Source organism: Canis lupus, chromosome 21 (genome assembly GCF_003254725.2).
Source record: "Canis lupus dingo isolate Sandy chromosome 21, ASM325472v2, whole genome shotgun sequence".
NCBI classification, from domain to species: domain Eukaryota; kingdom Metazoa; phylum Chordata; class Mammalia; order Carnivora; family Canidae; genus Canis; species Canis lupus.
Window position 1 is genome coordinate 10,509,113 of NC_064263.1, and position 18,974 is coordinate 10,528,086.

The 18,974-nt window shown below is 40.0% G+C and overlaps 1 protein-coding gene across 1 annotated transcript in view; it reads right to left on the bottom strand.

The window, feature by feature from the left end:
• Positions 1-531: 531 nt before the first annotated feature.
• LOC112642036 (tripartite motif-containing protein 43-like) overlaps positions 532-18,974 on the bottom strand; it is a 31,529-nt gene continuing 13,086 nt past the window's right edge. The window contains exons 2-7 of the mRNA XM_025419348.3: positions 7,572-7,977; positions 6,751-6,846; positions 3,599-3,829; positions 3,154-3,176; positions 2,181-2,278; positions 532-1,175 (exon numbers count right to left, since the gene is read on the bottom strand). Of these exons, the coding sequence (XP_025275133.3) occupies positions 976-1,175; positions 2,181-2,278; positions 3,154-3,176; positions 3,599-3,829; positions 6,751-6,846; positions 7,572-7,973 (1,050 nt within the window). The 5' untranslated portion in view covers positions 7,974-7,977 and the 3' untranslated portion in view covers positions 532-975. The remainder of the gene's footprint in view (positions 1,176-2,180; positions 2,279-3,153; positions 3,177-3,598; positions 3,830-6,750; positions 6,847-7,571; positions 7,978-18,974) is intronic.

Here is an 18,974-nt window from a genome sequence, read left to right on the forward strand (position 1 = left end):
ATACTCCTCCTAGTATTCCCATTTAATTTTGGTTACATATAGCACACTTTTTGACAGTGGTAGAGCATGGCCTTATTTGTTATCTTGTAACACCTATGCATTTACTCAAACAACCAAATGCTATTATATCCTAACCTGGAAGCTACCTACTTGAAATAAATCTATACATAAGGCTGACATATACCTTCCTCTCCTGTAATAGATAAACCTGAAGAAAAGGACAATATTAGCTTGTGGACTTCACAAACACTACAACGCCTTCTGAGTCCACACAATCAGGAGACCTCAACTTATCCAAAAGCTTTAAAAATCGTTCAACAAAGACGAGAAATTTTAAAACCGAGTCCTGGTGGAGAAACATTCCTGAGCAGATGGAGAGCAGAGGGAAGAGAATTCCACGTCTGTCAGTGAGAAGAAAACTGTCCTCTTGCTTTAGCCCATGCAGCTGAGTAAACTCACTCAGATATTCTTCACTTCCACCATCTTAGAAATCAAGTGAAAGGACAAGACACAGAATACAGATCATTGTTTCTAAGAGATTGTTTTTATTTAAAGAAAATGGAAACAAATGTAGACACAATTATCAAGTCTTTGAAAGAAGTCAATGTATTTGATAAATCCCCAAGCTACCTTGGGTAAGACGTTCCTGACACTTGCAGTCAGGTTCAAACATAACCCTCATTACGAGGAAGCAGAGCATAGAAAAGGTCGGAGAGGACAAGAGAAGGAACAGGAGAGGAAACTGCAAATGAGAGAGCTACTAGCCACATGCACAAAGCTCACTACACCACGCTCATAATCCAGGAACACCCCTACTTGACCCAGAGGCCTTTGCACATATTGAGGGGACGGTGGGGAGGAGGTAAAGAGACTGCACTGATTGTCCTCTTTGATACAAAAGAGTAGAAAAATTCCTTCTGAGTCAAGCACCATGTCATTCGTCATTGTCCAAGAATCATCACAAAATCCAAGGACTCAGTTTTGACAGTTCCCCACATCCACTTCCCAGTAATGTTGACCACAAGTAAATGTCTGGGCTCCCCATGCCAGAAAATAGTTAGATCTTTTTGTATTAGTGACAACATCAGGATGATTGGGACTGACGTGCAAATGTCTCAGATCTTCAAAGAGTGGGACGTGACGGGTGGTTACTTCATTTTCAAAAAAAATGGGCACTGCAGGAGGAAAGAAACACTCACGTTAGCATATGATGTTGATTCGTGATGGACATGGCCTTTATATAGTGTCTGGGTTTCTAGCTTATCCCTGGAAATGAGGGCCAGGGCAGTGAGGAAGCTCTAGAAATCTACTGTAGGTCAATGTCTACTGGACTGTCTTTAAAACAAGCAAATCTCTAAGCAGAAAAAAATGGAAGAAATATATGAACTTTCTTAATATATATCAAAAAGACAGATATGCTAAGCTCTGTTTTTTTTTTCTCTGAAATATTTGCAGTTGAGAGATCTTTAGTAATACAATGTAGCCAGGCCATCTTCTCATAAAATAATAATAGCTCCTAATAACAATAACTCCTACGGAGTGATCACTTTGTCTCCTATTTAACTATTTTTCACCAAAATACGACAAGGCAAGATAAACTGAAAGAAAAATTCCTATTTTTTCATAAATAGAAGGTTTGTGAGCTAGTGCAACTTTTGAAAGAAAAGAGATAAATCTAGTGAAATAAGTGGTCAGCTGACTGTGGTGTTGTAAGTATTCACTTTATGTGTTTAATACTATTGATTCTATACAAAGTACTTTTGGATTATGTGAATAAAGATTGTGCCATGTAAAGTGATTTGTTATGAAACATTTTTGAAAACAAAAGTTACAACTCATCATCTAACTACCAGAATAAACCACAAACCTAAACTTGGAATATACTGAGGGTGCATGAAGATTTATGTTTCATACAACAGTTAACATGGTATCCCGGCACACTGCAGCCTCTCTAGTATCTTTCCTATTGTCTACTTCCAGGTAGCTTGTTACAATCTATTCTATTGGGCTTTTCTTCAGATATTAATTGTTTTGCCACATGCATCATCTTTGTATCAAGGCAAAATAGGCTATTACCTTCCCAGATATGAAATCATAAACTCTGCTTTGGGGAAACATTACCCGCTAGGACACTAGCTGAGGAGACTGTATAACTATACCACCAAAGGATGGTCTCTTACCAAGAAATTGGCTGAGCCTCTCTATCAGCCCAGTGATGGGCCATGAGCTGAGCTGTGCGTCCACGGGTTGAGGCAGGTGCTGCTGTACTGCTTCACTCCTGCAAACAAGAGCAGTTCATTACTGTTTCTGAGCTCAACGTTTTCATGACAGTGATGGCATGTAATCGACATCCTAGGGAAGATGCTTCATTAAAATCCTCATGTCTGGGATCAGAGGTGATGAATGTAACTGCACAAATGAAGGAATGTAGCAAATATCCATTCATTTTCTAAAGAGCAAATGAAACCCAATTCTACTTCCTGACACTTCAACCCTAGCATATAATTTCAGGATCTGGTTCTATCAGCCAAGCATGGGATGATGCAAAATGGCCTGAACTGAGGACATGGAGAGGACACTTTGATTTTTAATCCACACTAGTCACCTCCGAGATGCTCCGTGTTCACATATCACAGCAAGGAGGTGAGGAGCTCAGGTTGGGCAGAGATTCTGCTTCGGAGGACCCAGCTTCAGGAAGTGCCACATCCAGCCCTTCCTGGTGAAGTTGGGAGTCTGCCGCCTGCTAACTGTGGGAGCCCCAAGCCCTAGATGGTCCTCCCCCATGCCTCTTCTCTTTCTCCCCCACTTTAGGCTTCTTGAAAATACCTATTTCTCCCACAGAAGACTAGCGTGGCTTCGGGCCATATCCTTAATGTATTCTTACACTTACTGGCAAGAATTAAAATCAGGACTAGCAGTTGCCTTCATGCCACTGGTGCACAGAACCCTGGCAACTGCATGGGCTTCCACAGACCCTTGTCCAACCCCACCTTACACAAAACAGCAAACGCTTTTCTTCTTTGTGAGATTGGGGAAAATAAATGTATTATGAAACAGGTTTTGTTATCATAATAAATTATGCTCCTATTTCAGCATCAACAGTCTGATCACTAATAAATAATTCTTAAATCTTTTATGTAGAGGCAAACTCACCTTTTTAATGCACTTTCAAAATGCTGTAAAGAGAAGAGGGAGAAAAGAAAGAGTCTTAGTATTCATGACAAGATTCACAGTAGAGATTTCATTAACCTAATCCAAGGGTGAGTAAGCCCGTATTCATGGAAACAGAAAGGGAAAATGAACTTTATAGATGCCCAAATTTCTCAGTTTGGCCAAGTGTTCAGACAAATCCATATGTCTTCAGCTAGCTTCTTGGTTGCTGTGGTCAGTAATTGGACGTATATTACAACTTGAGGAGTGTTTGTAGTTTGCTTTTCCACAGAATTTCACAGACTTTAGCCTGGTCACCAGAAACACTGTGACAGGGAAAACCCTTACCACAGTTTCAGAAAGTACCATTGCACAGTTGTGAGAGAGGGCAAAGAGGTTATGGATGTTATCTAGGCAGCACGGTGACTCTTCTTTCCTCAGTCCTTACCTGGAGCAGCTCCGTGTCTGGTTTTTGGCACATTTTCTTGAGGTCCTCATACATTCCTCTTAGCAGTTTCCCTTTTAGGTCCATGCTGTCCTCACTTTCTTTGAGTTGTTGAAAAATGTCTTTGCTTTCCCGTTCTATTCCCTCTAAATAACGTCTCTCTTCCTCATAAAGCACGTGGCACACCTTCTGATACTCAGCACGGATCATCTCCCTCCGCAGACTCACATAACCCTGAAGGGAGAGGCTTAGTTAGATCATAGAGTGGGGCTGATTCTATCTCTGTCATATCACCTACTATTTGTCTCTGGCATTTAGCCAACTTGGTACATCCCTTGAAAACAGAAACTGGGACATCTTTCTGCCCCCACCCTTTTTCTACTCATTTGTCCTTTTATTGCACAAGAGGTCAAAACCTTGACTTTGAACTTCTTCCCCAAATTCCTACATTTTCCTAATAATAAGCACTTGTGATATAATAATTGGCTTGAATAATATACTAAGAACCTTCATTACTAAATCCATTTAGTCTCTTCTATGCCCAGATGCTTTAGCTGTAGACTCACTCTTTGCTTTAAGAAAATAATAGCAAATATTAGTCCTAGAACAAGAGAAGACCTTCCTAAATGTTTCCTTCCACATCCACAAACTGCATGCATGCAGACCAGAACCTGGTGTGTATGAGTGCAGCTCAACTCTTCCTGGCCAAGACGGTACACTCCCTTTCTTAGCTGACTCTCACACTATCCTCAGAGACAATAGTCAACATACAAAAACCTTTTCCCATTAATTCCCCCTTTTCACTTTTTAAAACTTTATCTTTCCCTATTTTCCTCCCAACTGGTTAACATGCTTTATTCACCCACATGGTTTTGGCATTAAAACGAAACATACTCGACCTGATATCTTGGCTTTTGTGCTGTCATTTTTACCACCAACAAAATATATTTCTTGATCATAGGTAAACTGTCACTAGATTCGTTTATGTAATTCTCAGGCTTTCATCAAGTGAGTGAATTTTAACCAAGGGCTTCTTTACTGAATCCACATGACTTTTTATACCTTAGTTTCTAAGTTTTCTCAGGATAATTCCCAGGAACTTAAAGGGCCACATTTATCAGACTAACATTACCTTACCCCAAACCATCTATACCACCACCATTTCTAACCTAGATGATGTTCCAATGCCAATCAACAACTGTCTCTTTCTTTTTAATCCCTTTAACATGCCACACTCACACAAATCACATTTTCTGACATTTCAGAAATGGAATCTTTCCACTTATCATTACTTATTGTCAGTTTGTTCCGGACCTTTCCTCTTAGGGCTCCTCAACTCTCTCCTACTTGCTTCCTTGAATTTCATTTTGAAGCCTTCCAGTCAGTATTCTCTCTAAACTACAATCTGAATGAACTTACCAAAAGAGAAATATGATAATATCTCTTCCTTGCTTAAACAACTTCAGAAGATTTTAGTTATATTCAATTTGGTTCAACTTAGTATATATCAGATGAAGCTTCAGTAAAAGGACACTTAATTATCTTTGAGCCTTTGTGCTCCACTTAAATCCTTCTTATTACACTGGTCATATTAAATGTCAGTATTTTCAACAAGTTTTTGGTTCACCTTACATGATGTCCACCACTTAGCATGCTTACTTCAACTGTACTTCTTTTTTTTAAATTTTTATTTATTTATGATAGTCACAGAGAGAGAGAGAGAGGCAGAGACTCAGGCAGAGGGAGAAGCAGGCTCCATGCACCGGGAGCCCGAAGTGGGATTCGATCCCGGGTCTCCAGGATCGCGCCCTGGGCCAAAGGAAGGCGCCAAACCGCTGCGCCACCCAGGGATCCCTTCAACTGTACTTCTAATACATAGTTCACACTCGATTTTTAGATCTGACTTCAAATGTCTGTACTTTCATTCATTTACCTTTATTGACTTCACAATGGAAAAACAAAGGCAGGTGTGGGAGAAATAATCAGTTTAGTTTGAGATGTGCTTAACTATTCTTCCTAAAATGTTATTTTCCCAAACAGCCTTGTGCCTTAATTTCTGACCTCCTACAGGTGTCTGTCCAAAATGTGCTCTTCCATAGAGTAAGTTTTTCTGATCACCATACTGAATGCTCAATTTTGTCAAATTACTTTCCTTATTTGCTTTCATATTGTATTTTTCTCAACAGCACTTATCATGATGATTGATACTCTAAATTTTATATTTTGACTGGTTAAGTACCCTTCCAAGTACCCCTTGCGCTCCTTGAGTCGGAGGTAATCTATTGCCTTTGTCTATTTTATATTGGCTTAGAACAGTTACTGAGACAAAATAGGCACTGGATATTTCAAGGAAAATATATTGTAAGTTATCTACTTCAGGATATTACCTTTAAATAACAAAAACAATTTTGTTATATCACCTTGTCATTCCCACAGCCCCATTTGGATTCCTTTATTAGTGGTGACAAGATTCTTTGATACTGTTTGTTTGTATGTTTCCATCAGGAAATCTTGACTTCTTCTAAAATATTACTAAATTTTTGTTTCACCTCTCATTAGTGGTGTTCAATCCATATTTTTGAATCCACCAATGATATATCCACATTTTCAGTCATTCTATTTAGGTCACATTTTAAGCCAGTGCTACATTACTAGTCATGTCTCTCAACATTTCATCTCTTATAATACACATGTGAACCAATATGAACTTTATAGGATCTCTACTTCAGGATTGCCCTACTTACTAGGCTTCAACTCTCACGTATTTGCCTGGTTGAAATCCTCATGAGTTTGCAATTTCAAATTGTCTAATCACTAAAATAATCAGATAATATCCTCTGCACATTTAAAGATTTCTTCATTCTAAGAAACTCTATGTTTATCTAATCTATTAGCTATTGTTTACCTTGATTACAGTGAATTTTCTATACCTATTGGATTGGTATGATCTTATCCAGGAATAACTTCCATGAGCTTGTTGTTTTGATTTTAGGAAGAAATCCTAACAAATTTACATACTTCCCTGATATACTTCCCTAATTAGAACTGATTTGCTATTGGTTACTCATAGAAGACTATGAACATTATGATTTAGCTGAAGTATAATCAGTGAGTATTGGAAGCTGGTGCTGAAGAAAACAGAATCCCTTGCTTACCTCCCATGTTCTGACTTTGCTGGTCTCTCTTTTTTGATTTCTCCGATTTTCTTTTGTCTGTTCCCACAGAGATCTCATTTGTTTCAGGAGATTTTGCTACAAAAGAATCATGAATATGAACATTAGAAAAAGTGTTATTGAAAATGTCATAACTTTAGAGATGAAGAGGGCAGGGAATGCAAGATAAATGCATTTGCCATCTCTAGTAATCTAGATACTAGACAGGGCAAAGTGCCAGGGCATGTCATTGTTAAGCCCAATGTCAAATTGGAGGACTTTTATAACCACAAAGTAAACCTACAGTTGGAAAGGGTGTCTCACTATGTAGGCAACTGGCCCTCAAACTTTATGTCACCAAACCAATTTTCACTAAATGGAAGCTGTCTAACTTTTTGTTGTCTTGTGGTCAGTTTTTGTCTCCCAGTAACCTATTATTTTAACCAAGAGCCAGCGTTTCTAAGTAGACTCCATTAGATTAGGCTTTTTGCAACTGTGGGTATAATGGACAACAACCATGCCTGAAACTAACAGATTAGTCCATCTTGGTCTTGCAAGGAATTGTTGCAGTTCCTACTGTAATCAACATCATCACCACCACCAACTTGAGTTGTAAGACTATAACCATGAAAATGTAAGTGCTGTGGGGGGGAGGGGGGCGGACAACATCTTTTTACAATAGCTTACCCAAGTTTCTAGCACATAATGCCAATTATTATCTGCTCTGTATGACGCATAGATAAATAGAAATTATCTTCACTTTCTTTTCTAATCTTTCACATATCAGATCTCCCAGATTGAAACTTCTCTCAGCCATTGCTTACCCGGTATCCCTCAGCAGTCCAACCAATGGAACAATGTTTATGGGCCACATGCTCCTTAGACTTACAACAGAGCAAACAGAGCAGGTCCTTTATAACCTCACAGAAGAAATTCTTTGTTTTCATGTGTATCTCACACATCTGTTCTGCAGAGCTCGGTAAGCGGTAAGGTCTTGCCCGTCTGGCAAGGAACAGTCGTGTCTTCAAAACAATGTTGGTTTTAAACTTCATTTGATGAGATGTTTCCCTGCACACAGGGCAGTAAGGAGGATAAGGGGCTTCCTCCCAGAAGATACAAAGACAAGGCCTACAAAAGCTGTGCCCACAGCCTATTGTGACTGGGTCTATGAAATAATTCACACATATGGAGCAAAATAATTCATCCTGGTTGATGTTGGAATCCATGACTCTGAGGAAAGAAAAATGTAGAGAAAATTAGTTTGTCAATGGTCTTGAAAAAAGTACATATTCAAAATCATTAAAAATACTGAGAGGTGTGAGCATCATTTTCTTCCTGTGTGTATGAATATCCTAGTATACACAGCAAGACATGCTATGTGTTTTCGTATAACAGAAAGACATTGCTGAAGAACAGAGCACTCAAGTTCTTCAGCAAGCATAGTGATTTGTTGAACATGGCCTTTCTATTACAGTTCCAGCTCCTTTTTTACAATTCCAATTTTTTTTTACATTGTCTCTTCTAAATGGACCTGAGAATGTAGTACAGATCCAATTGCCAGTCATGGAGTGTGGGTCATATTTCACCAAATGCAATCATCCTTACCCCTTTGCCAGTAATTGATTATAGGCTACTTGACCTTATCTAGCCAATGGGATTTGAAAGAAATACTATTAAAATGATTTTGTGAAATGTTTAGTGGATCCTGAAAAGAAACATTGGGAAGAGTCAGCTGCTTAATACTCCTCTGGAATATTTGAGGAACATGTGTTGAATGTGATACATGGGACTTTCATTTTGTTGCCACAATGTGCACTTGTCTAGAGACCAAAAAATAGACCCTGAGGATGACAGAGAAATGGAAGAGCTGGGTGTTTAACAATGTCACCATGGCATTAAATTAAGCAACTCTGGTACTGACCATCAATACACATAAGAGAAATTGAGAAAATATACAAATCCTTTTACAATTATCATAATTAAATATATTTTCTGGCAAGAATCATCAATGAATATGAAAGTCATTGCTAATACAGACTCTTTGTTAATAAGCTCCTCACTTTATTACCAATTAATATATTAAATTATACTTAAATTTTTAAAGAATACATTATTTTAGTTACTATGAGTTGTGACTACATGTTTTATTTAATTAAATGGTTGCTGTTATCTCTCCCATCTTTGAGAACTTGAATGGGAGAGGCTGCTTGTTTGAAATGCATAAAGTTTATCTTGGATCCAAAGCAGACATGAAGTAAACAATTGCCTTCTGAACAGTTATAAAATCAGCATTAAGATAACTCTTTGAAAATTGGGTAACAATGAGGTGATGATGCCTACAGATATTTTATGAATAACAGTTTGTGAGAGGGGATTTATGTAGGTCTGTTTGATGAACACACCATTTTCAGTGACATGGAACATAAGGTCTTCTACTCAAAACTTCCCATCATGAGGAGATCCTTTAAGGGACAGGGGTAAAAATTAGATTATCCCTGTGTAGGGATGCCCGGGTGGCTCAGTGGTTGAGCATCTTCTTTCAGCTCAGGGTGTGATCCCGGAGTCTCGGGATCAAGTCCTGCATTAGGCTCCCTGTATGGAGCCTGCTTCTCCTCCCTCTGTGTATCTCTCTGCCTCTTTCTCTCTCTCTGTCTCTCGTGAATAAATAAATAAATAAATCTCTAAAAATATATGTATCAGCCCTGTGTAGAATGGGCTAGAACCTGGCCAAGAACTTACTTTGAATATAATAATTTTTAGATTGAAAACATTAATGAAAATCATAATATGTAAATGATAATAGTAGGGATGCCTGGGTGGCTCAGTCACTTAAGCAACTGCCTTTAGCTCAGGTCATGATCTCAGGGTCCTGGGACGGAGCCCTACATCGAGACCCTAGGGGCTCAGTGGGGAGTCTGATTCTCCTTCTTTCTCTGCTGCCCCCCTCCACTTGGGCTCTCTCACTCTTTCTCTCTGTCAAAAAAATAAATAAAATATCTTTTTAAAAATGATAGTAGAGGAAGCTATACTATTTTCTAATTCTAAGTATGAACAGACTCCTCTTATCTATATTTCCTGTTTTAGTCTCATCAACAATGGTAGTGATATATGTTCTATTTTTACCAACACTTTATAATGAGGAAACTTAACATAGCGTGAATGAAATAAGTTACTTGTCTAAAAGTCACACGTTGAATAAATGACTGATCCTGTGTACAAATACAGATCTTACTAACAAAAAAAATAATGAAAGGAAAGAAAACAAAACAAAACCACAAAACTAAAATTACTGTCCATGATTAACATTAAATCAAGCAACATGTACTGATCTCTGAACTGCACTGACACTAATCTATTATAAGATATCATGGTATAAAAAAGACCATATTCTGGTACTCAGTAGATCAGAGTTTGAAGGATGATATAAAATGAGGTGTTTTTCAAAGGTAATTGTTGTCATGAGAAATATATAAAATGCCATGAAAATGGCAAGTGAGAATCATCTGAAAATTAGTATATCATTTTAAAATTTCAAGGCAATTCAATTTATCTCCTCTCAGCCCTGAAACATTCAAAATTTAATGATTTAAAAGAGACTAGTAATATACTCATCATTCAAACAGACTCATTTCTAGAATTCCAGTTCTCTATGAAATGATATATACTTCAAGTCAAAACGGTTGTCAACAATAAAAGACAACTTGTTTTAATATATGTATTTTTCTTGACTTATAATGGGGTTACATCTGAATAAATCCACTGTAGTTTGAAAATATCATAGGTTGAAATCACATTCAATACTACCAACCTACTGAACATCATAGCTTAGCCTAGCCTACCTTAAAAAGTGCTCAGAACACTTAACTCCTACAATATGGCAAACTCCTCTAACCCAAAGTTCATTGTATAACAAAGTATTGAATATCTCATGTAATGTATTGAGAACACTGTAATGAAGGTGAGAAACAAAATGGTTGCATGGGTAGAGATGGTTGTAAGTGCATCAGTGGTAGACTGTCATGGTCAGTGACTGACTGGGAAGTGAAGCTGCTTCTCCTGCTGGCCAGCATCACCAGAGTGTCTTAGGACATATTGCTGGCCCAGGAAAAACCAAAACACACAACTGAAGTTCAGTTCCTACTGAATGTGAATCCTTTCCTCATCACTGTAAAGTCAAAAATCACTACGTCCCACCATCTTAAAGTGGGGACTATCCACAAATCGATTTCACTGCACTAAAAAGGCCCTTATGTTCATGTTCCCTGGATGCAGAGAGCCTTCTCCTATCTAAACTTCCTCATATGGAAAAGTATCAGTTTTCCATATCTTTCCAGCTCCTAAACACTTGACACTCTACCTCTGAAAACTGAAATCCAGGTCTGAAACGGAAAACTGAAGAGACATTTTAAATATTCAACCTAACAAAGAGTTTCTGGAATAGTTGAGCATATTGAACAGAACTAGCATTCTATATAGACCCGTTATACAAACATGTACTTAAATATGTACATACAGTTGGCACAACATGAATAGAGTGGTAGGCATGGATAGATGAATTACTATCTATGGAAAACTAATACAACTAGCATATGTTTGTTGCATTGCCCACAGCACTGCATGCTATCTCGTGGCAAATGCTTTCTGCACCTCACGATTCTATATGAACATCAAAGTACACAAAAATGACAGAAGAGAAAGAAACAATCCTAGTAACTCATTTAATAAATACAAAGAGATTGCATCTACCTATGGGGGTAAAATTTAAATTTAGAACTAATGAAATCATTCCCACTCAAATTCTTTGGGAGCAACCTAAACAAACAGACATATGGATTACATTTCCTATTTTCAAGAGAAAATCGCAGGAGTTGCTTTCATGAGTATGGAGTACTCATCTGTGGAAACTGTTAATGGAGTTTCCCGTTCTTTATCAGTAAGTGATTCTGTTGAAGTCAGTTGAAGGAGTAGGTACTCACCTTTCAACAGCAGCAAATTTCTAAAGTCTCCCCAGCCCAGCCAACTCCAAACACAAGGATTCTGGAGAGGAATGAACTTGGCTCTTTGCCTGATGCTTTATAGTCCCTGAAGACCACACCCATTTTCCCAAAGTGATTAAGTTATCAATCCTTGGGAAAGGTGTTGGGCACATGATTAGATTTTTGCAGAGTGGAAGACACACCCTGTTGTGGATGACTCATTGGAAACCATCTTAAACCCACTTAATCAATCTGCCACATCCGGGCACTACTGAGAAGCCATGCCTTGAGTTAACCTATGTGACCCATGGATCTGTTGTTTTTGAAATAAATATAAAATGTAAACTTCTTATATGTTTTTAAAAAATCATATTATAATCCTAATTGCATCAACTATGCAATGGTTGCATATGGTTATCTGTCTGAATCTGCATACATTCCTTTCTCTATGTCAACATGCCTAATTTAATTTTTTTAAATTTTTTTTCATGCCTTTCTAGATATTTCTTCAGGCTGAAAGCTCTCCACAGTTCATTTATCAGCCCATTGTAGCCAAGCCCCTGCCTGATAATACCACCTCCTGCTCTGGCAGAAGTATCCTACTGTTTCTATGGATCTTGTCCACCTCAACTGAACTAAAATCCTCTGAAATTTTGTATTTTTCAGTGAGTCCTCCACACAATTCTTCCCCTTTAGTTTTTCTGTTCTTTTCTTTTTGAAAACATACAACACTTTTCTCCTTTGGTCTAAAGCTTAACACACAATAGCTTTTGCTGGTCTTTCTTTAAGACTCTGCTCCTTTTCTCATTACCCTGTATCCCCTCTCATACCCTCTCCTTTTATTCTTCAATACATACACATAATCGAAAGATTTGTGATATTTTGTGGATTTAGTGATCACACGGTTGATGTATACTGCATGGATAACTCCTAGAAAGCATTTTAAACATTTTTGTAAAAGAAATATCATATTTTCTGTTAAGTTTAAGGCAACTATCTCTTAAAGTATTCCTCATCGTGGTGAGGCTAGCATCCTGCTCTATCTCTTCAAAAACATTTTCAAATTTAGTCAACAATGGATCATGGTGCTTCACCCAAGGAAGTATCCTAGAGAGGAAAACTTAAAACACTCTGTTTCCAGTACGTCAAATGATTGCTCCCCATAACTCTGCTATTCCAACGTAAAACCATGGCTAAAAAACTGAACTACATTCCTCATATTCCAAAATTTTAATCTTTAATATTATCTTTTCTTGGAAATTTTAGATGGGAAAAAAACTCCAACTAGTTTACCCACGACACTGCTCCTTTCTCTTGTCTATTGCACATATAGCAATATAGTGAATGGTTTTTACTTAGATGTAAGTTATTTGAGGAAAATACATTAACTGTACAATCTTTGCAGCAGTATTAGCCAACATAGCACCAGGTCCACAGGGAGACGTCAAACTCTTTTTATTGCCACAGCTCCATGGCCTGTGAATGTGGAGGGAGGTTAACTTGGGAGAAATCCTGCTTTCAAGGTTTGCCTTTAAACAACATAACGTAGGGGACACTGGGATTCACAGAGGGTTAAGCTTCTGACACTTGGTTTCAACTCAGGTCATGATCTCAGGGTGTGAGATGCAGCCTCGCATCAGGCCCTGCACTGAGCAGCATATGTCTCTCTCCATCTCCCTCTTCCCCTCCCCCCTGCACTCTGGTTCTCTCTCTCTCTCTCTCTTCATTTTTTTTTTAATTTTTTTTTTTTTGGTTCTCTCTTAAATAAGTAAATCTTTAAAATTAAAAAAACAAAAAATAGTGTAAAGAGGGACCAGAGAAGTTTTAAATCTGGCCAGGATTCCCTCTCTACTCCCCATCAGAACAATACCCTTCTGACTACTCTATCCCATAGTTTGTTTATTGTAAGGATCTTCCACTGTGGCTGAGCAGATCATCAACTACTCCCAGCCCTGTGTGAGTTGCACAGATTGTTTCATGGGTTTTGTACACCTTTTCTTGATCAGGTATTTTCCTCATATGCCTTCATGCTCTCTCCTCAACTACAGCCTCTAGCTGTGACACCCTCTACAGATGTGTCTCTCTTTATCTCCCTCTCACTCTCTCTTTCTCTCTGTTTGTGTAGCTCTACCCTCCACCAATACTCAGTGCTGGAACTCTGACACCCTTGAACTCCCTGACTCACAACACTACTCAGGATTTCCTGTCCCAGTGTTGTAGCCTAGCAATCTTTAGGCAGTAGCTGATGCTACATTTGTTTCTTTTCTCTCAGCATTTACTATCTGGTGCTGCCTATTGTCTAAGGTCTGAAAGCTATAGCTTTTTATATCTATACCATTCTAATATCTTTTATTGGTTCTTAATTGGTATAGAATAAGTAGGCAAGGCCCCCACTACTTTCATTTGCTCAAAAATAAGTCTGTAGGAAGGCTTATATACTAAAATTTCCATTTCATTAATGGATATTAAAGATTTATTTTTATGAAAAATTATGAAAATGTATCAAATTTTATCTTTAGTAATCTCTGCATTATGTCTCTTTCAATAGATTGATCCATTTCACTTAATCTCTTGAATTAGCACAAATGTGCTTCTAAAATTATCTTCTGGGGGAGGAGCAAGATGGCGGAAGAGTAGGGTCCCCAAATCACCTGTCTCTACCAAATTACCTAGAAAACCTTCCAATCATCCTGAAAATCTATGAATTCGGCCTGAGAATTAAAGAGAGACCAGCTGGAATGCAACAGTGAGAAGAGTTCGCGCTTCTATCAAGGTAGGAAGACGGGGAAAAAGAAGTAAAGACACAAAGGCCTCCGAGGGGGAGGGGCCCCGCGAGGAGCCGGGCTGAGGCCGGGGCGAGTGTCCCCAGGACAGGAGAGCCCCGTCCCGGAGACGCAGGAGCTGCACCGACCTTCCCGGCGGAAAGGGGCTCACGGGGAGGTGGAGCAGGACCCAGGAGGGCGAGGATGCCCTCGGGCTCCCGGGGACACTAACAGACACCTGCGCCCCGGGAGAGCGCCCCGAGCTCCCTAAGGGCTGCAGCGCGCACGGGGGACCCGGAGCAGCTCGGGGGGTCTCGGGGGCGGCTCCGCGGAGGGGGCTGCGGGGCGGGAGCAGCTCGGGGGGTCTCGGGGGCGGCTCCGCGGAGGGGGCTGCGGGGCGGGAGCAGCTCGGGGGGGCTCGGGGGTGGCTCCGCGGAGGGGGCTGCGGGGCGGGAGCAGCTCGGAGGGGCTCGGGCAGAGGAAGAGGCTCCGTGCGGAGGGGGCTGCGCGGTTCCAGGAGCAGCTCGGAGGGGCTCGGGCGGCGGCTCCGCGGAGGGGGTTGCGCGGCCCGGGAGCGCGAATCCACCAGCGCAGGCGCCGGAGCACAGGGCGCCGGGACACAGCCCAGGATCCGGCCTCCCCCGGGACAGGCAGAGACCGGGAGGGCCCAGGACAGCAAGGACGCTCCTGCCCCGAGCTGAGCAGATCAGCGGCCCCGCCCGGAGCCTCCAGGCCCTGCAGACGGAGAGCTCTGGAGCTACTGCGGGGGCTGAATCCAGGGCTGCAGAGCTGGCCCCGCCACTGCGGTTGTTCCTCCTGGGGCCTCACAGGGTGAACAACCCCCACTGAGCCCTGCACCAGGCAGGGGCACAGCAGCTCCCCCAAGTGCTAACACCTGGAAATCAGCACAACAGGCCCCTCCCCCAGAAGACCAGCTAGACGGACAATTTCCAGGGGAAGCCAAGGGACTTAAAGAACACAGAATCAGAAGATACCCCCCGGTGGTTCTTCTTTTTTTTTTTTTTTGTTTTGTTTTGTTTTGTTTTGTTTTGCTTTTTGATTTGTTTCCTTCCCCCACCCCTTTTTTTTCTTTCTTTTTCTTTCTCTTTTTCTTCTCTCTTTTTTTTTTCTTTTCGTTTTTTTTTTCCCTTTTTTTTCCTCTTTCTCCTTTCTTTCCTTCTTTCTCTCCTCTCTTTTTCTCTTTTTCCCAATACAACTTGCTTTTGGCCACTCTGCACTGAGCAAAATGACTAGAAGGAAAACCTCACCTCAAAAGAAAGAATCAGAAACAGTCCTCTCTCCCACAGAGTTACAAAATCTGGATTACAATTCAATGTCAGAAAGCCAATTCAGAAGCACTATTATACAGCTACTGGTGGCTCTAGAAAAAAGTATAAAGGACTCAAGAGACTTCATGACTGCAGAATTTAGAGCTAATCAGGCAGAAATTAAAAATCAATTGAATGAGATGCAATCCAAACTAGAAGTCCTAACGACCAGGGTTAACGAGGTGGAAGAACGAGTGAGTGACCTAGAAGACAAGTTGATAGCAAAGAGGGAAACTGAGGAAAAAAGAGACAAACAATTAAAAGACCATGAGGATAGATTAAGGGAAATAAACGACAGCCTGAGAAAGAAAAACCTACGTGTAATTGGGGTTCCCGAGGGCGCCGAAAGGGACAGAGGGCCAGAATATGTATTTGAACAAATTCTAGCTGAAAACTTTCCTAATCTGGGAAGGGAAACAGGCATTCAGATCCAGGAAATAGAGAGATCCCCCCCTAAAATCAATAAAAACCGTTCAACACCTCGACATTTAATAGTGAAGCTTGCAAATTCCAAAGATAAAGAGATGATCCTTAAAGCAACAAGAGACAAGAAATCCCTGACTTTTATGGGGAGGAGTATTAGGGTAACAGCAGACCTCTCCACAGAGACCTGGCAGGCCAGAAAGGGCTGGCAGGATATATTCAGGGTCCTAAATGAAAAGAACATGCAACCAAGAATACTTTATCCAGCAAGGCTCTCATTCAAAATGGAAGGAGAGATAAAGAGCTTCCAAGACAGGCAGCAACTAAAAGAATATGTGACCTCCAAACCAGCTCTGCAAGAAATTTTAAGGGGGACTCTTAAAATTCCCCTTTAAGAAGAAGTTCAGTGGAACAGTCCACAAAAACAAGGACTGAATAGATATCATGATGACACTAAACTCATATCTCTCAATAGTAACTCTGAATGTGAACGGGCTTAATGACCCCATCAAAAGGCGCAGGGTTTCAGACTGGATAAAAAAGCAGGACCCATCTATTTGCTGTCTACAAGAGACTCATTTTAGACAGAAGGACACCTACAGCCTGAAAATAAAAGGTTGGAGAACCATTTACCATTCGAATGGTCCTCAAAAGAAAGCAGGGGTAGCCATCCTTATATCATATAAACTAAAATTTACCCCAAAGACTGTAGTGAGAGATGAAGAGGGACACTATCTCATACTTAAAGGATCTATTCAACAAGAGGACTTAACAATCCTCAATATATATGCCCCGAATGTGGGAGCTGCCAAATATATAAATCAATTATTAACCAAAGTGAAGAAATACTTAGATAATAATACACTTATACTTGGTGACTTCAATCCAGCTCTTTCTATACTTGATAGGTCTTCTAAGCACAACATCTCCAAAGAAACGAGAGCTTTAAATGATACACTGGACCAGATGGATTTCACAGATATCTACAGAACTTTACATCCAAACTCAACTGAATACACATTCTTCTCAAGCGCACATGGAACTTTCTCCAGAATAGACCACATATTGGGTCACAAATCGGGTCTGAACCGATACCAAAAGATTGGGATTGTCCCCTGCATATTCTCAGACCATAATGCCTTGAAATTAGAACTAAATCACAACAAGAAGTTTGGAAGGACCTCAAACACGTGGAGGTTAAGGACCATCCTGCTAAAAGATAAAAGGGTCAACCAGGAAATTAAGGAAGAATTAAAAAGATTCATGGAAACTAATGAGAATGAAGATACAACCGTTCAAAATCTTTGGGATGCAGCAAAAGCAGTCCTAAGGGGGAAATACATCGCAATACAAGCATCCATTCAAAAACTGGAAAGAACTCAAATACAAAAACTAACCTTACACATAAAGGAGCTAGAGAAAAAACAGCAAATAGATCCTACACCCAAGAGAAGAAGGGAGTTAATAAAGATTCGAGCAGAACTCAACGAAATCGAGACCAGAAGAACTGTGGAACAGATCAACAAAACCAGGAGTTGGTTCTTTGAAAGAATTAACAAGATAGATAAACCATTAGCCAGCCTTATTAAAAAGAAGAGAGAGAAGACTCAAATTAATAAAATCATGAATGAGAAAGGAGAGATCACTACCAACACCAAGGAAATACAAACGATTTTAAAAACATATTATGAACAGCTATACGCCAATAAATTAGGCAATCTAGAAGAAATGGACGCATTCCTGGAAAGCCACAAACTACCAAAACTGGAACAGGAAGAAATAGAAAACCTGAACAGGCCAATAACCAGGGAGGAAATTGAAGCAGTCATCAAAAACCTCCCAAGACACAAGAGTCCAGGGCCAGATGGCTTCCCAGGGGAATTCTATCAAACATTTAAAGAAGAAATCATACCTATTCTCCTAAAGCTGTTTGGAAAGATAGAAAGAGATGGAGTACTTCCAAATTCGTTCTATGAGGCCAGCATCACCTTAATTCCAAAACCAGACAAAGACCCCACCAAAAAGGAGAATTACAGACCAATATCCCTGATGAACATGGATGCAAAAATTCTCAACAAGAGACTGGCCAATAGGATCCAGCAGTACATTAAGAAAATTATTCACCATGACCAAGTAGGATTTATCCCTGGGACACAAGGCTGGTTCAACACCCGTAAAACAATCAATGTGATTCATCATATCAGCAAGAGAAAAACCAAGAACCATATGATCCTCTCATTGGATGCAGAGAAAGCATTTGACAAAATACAGCATCCATTCCTGATCAAAACTCTTCTGAGTGTAGGGATAGAGGGAACATTCCTCGACATCTTAAAAGCCATCTATGAAAAGCCCACAGCAAATATCATTCTCAATGGGGAAGCACTGGGAGCCTTTCCCCTAAGATCAGGAACAAGACAGGGATGTCCACTCTCACCACTGCTGTTCAACATAGTACTGGAAGTCCTAGCCTCAGCAATCAGACAACAAAAAGACATTAAAGGCATTCAAATTGGCAAAGAAGAAGTCAAACTCTCCCTCTTCGCCGATGACATGATACTCTACATAGAAAACCCAAAAGTCTCCACCCCAAGATTGCTAGAACTCATACAGCAATTCGGTAGCGTGGCAGGATACAAAATCAATGCCCAGAAGTCAGTGGCATTTCTATACACAAACAATGAGACTGAAGAAAGAGAAATTAAGGAGTCAATCCCATTTACAATTGCACCCAAAAG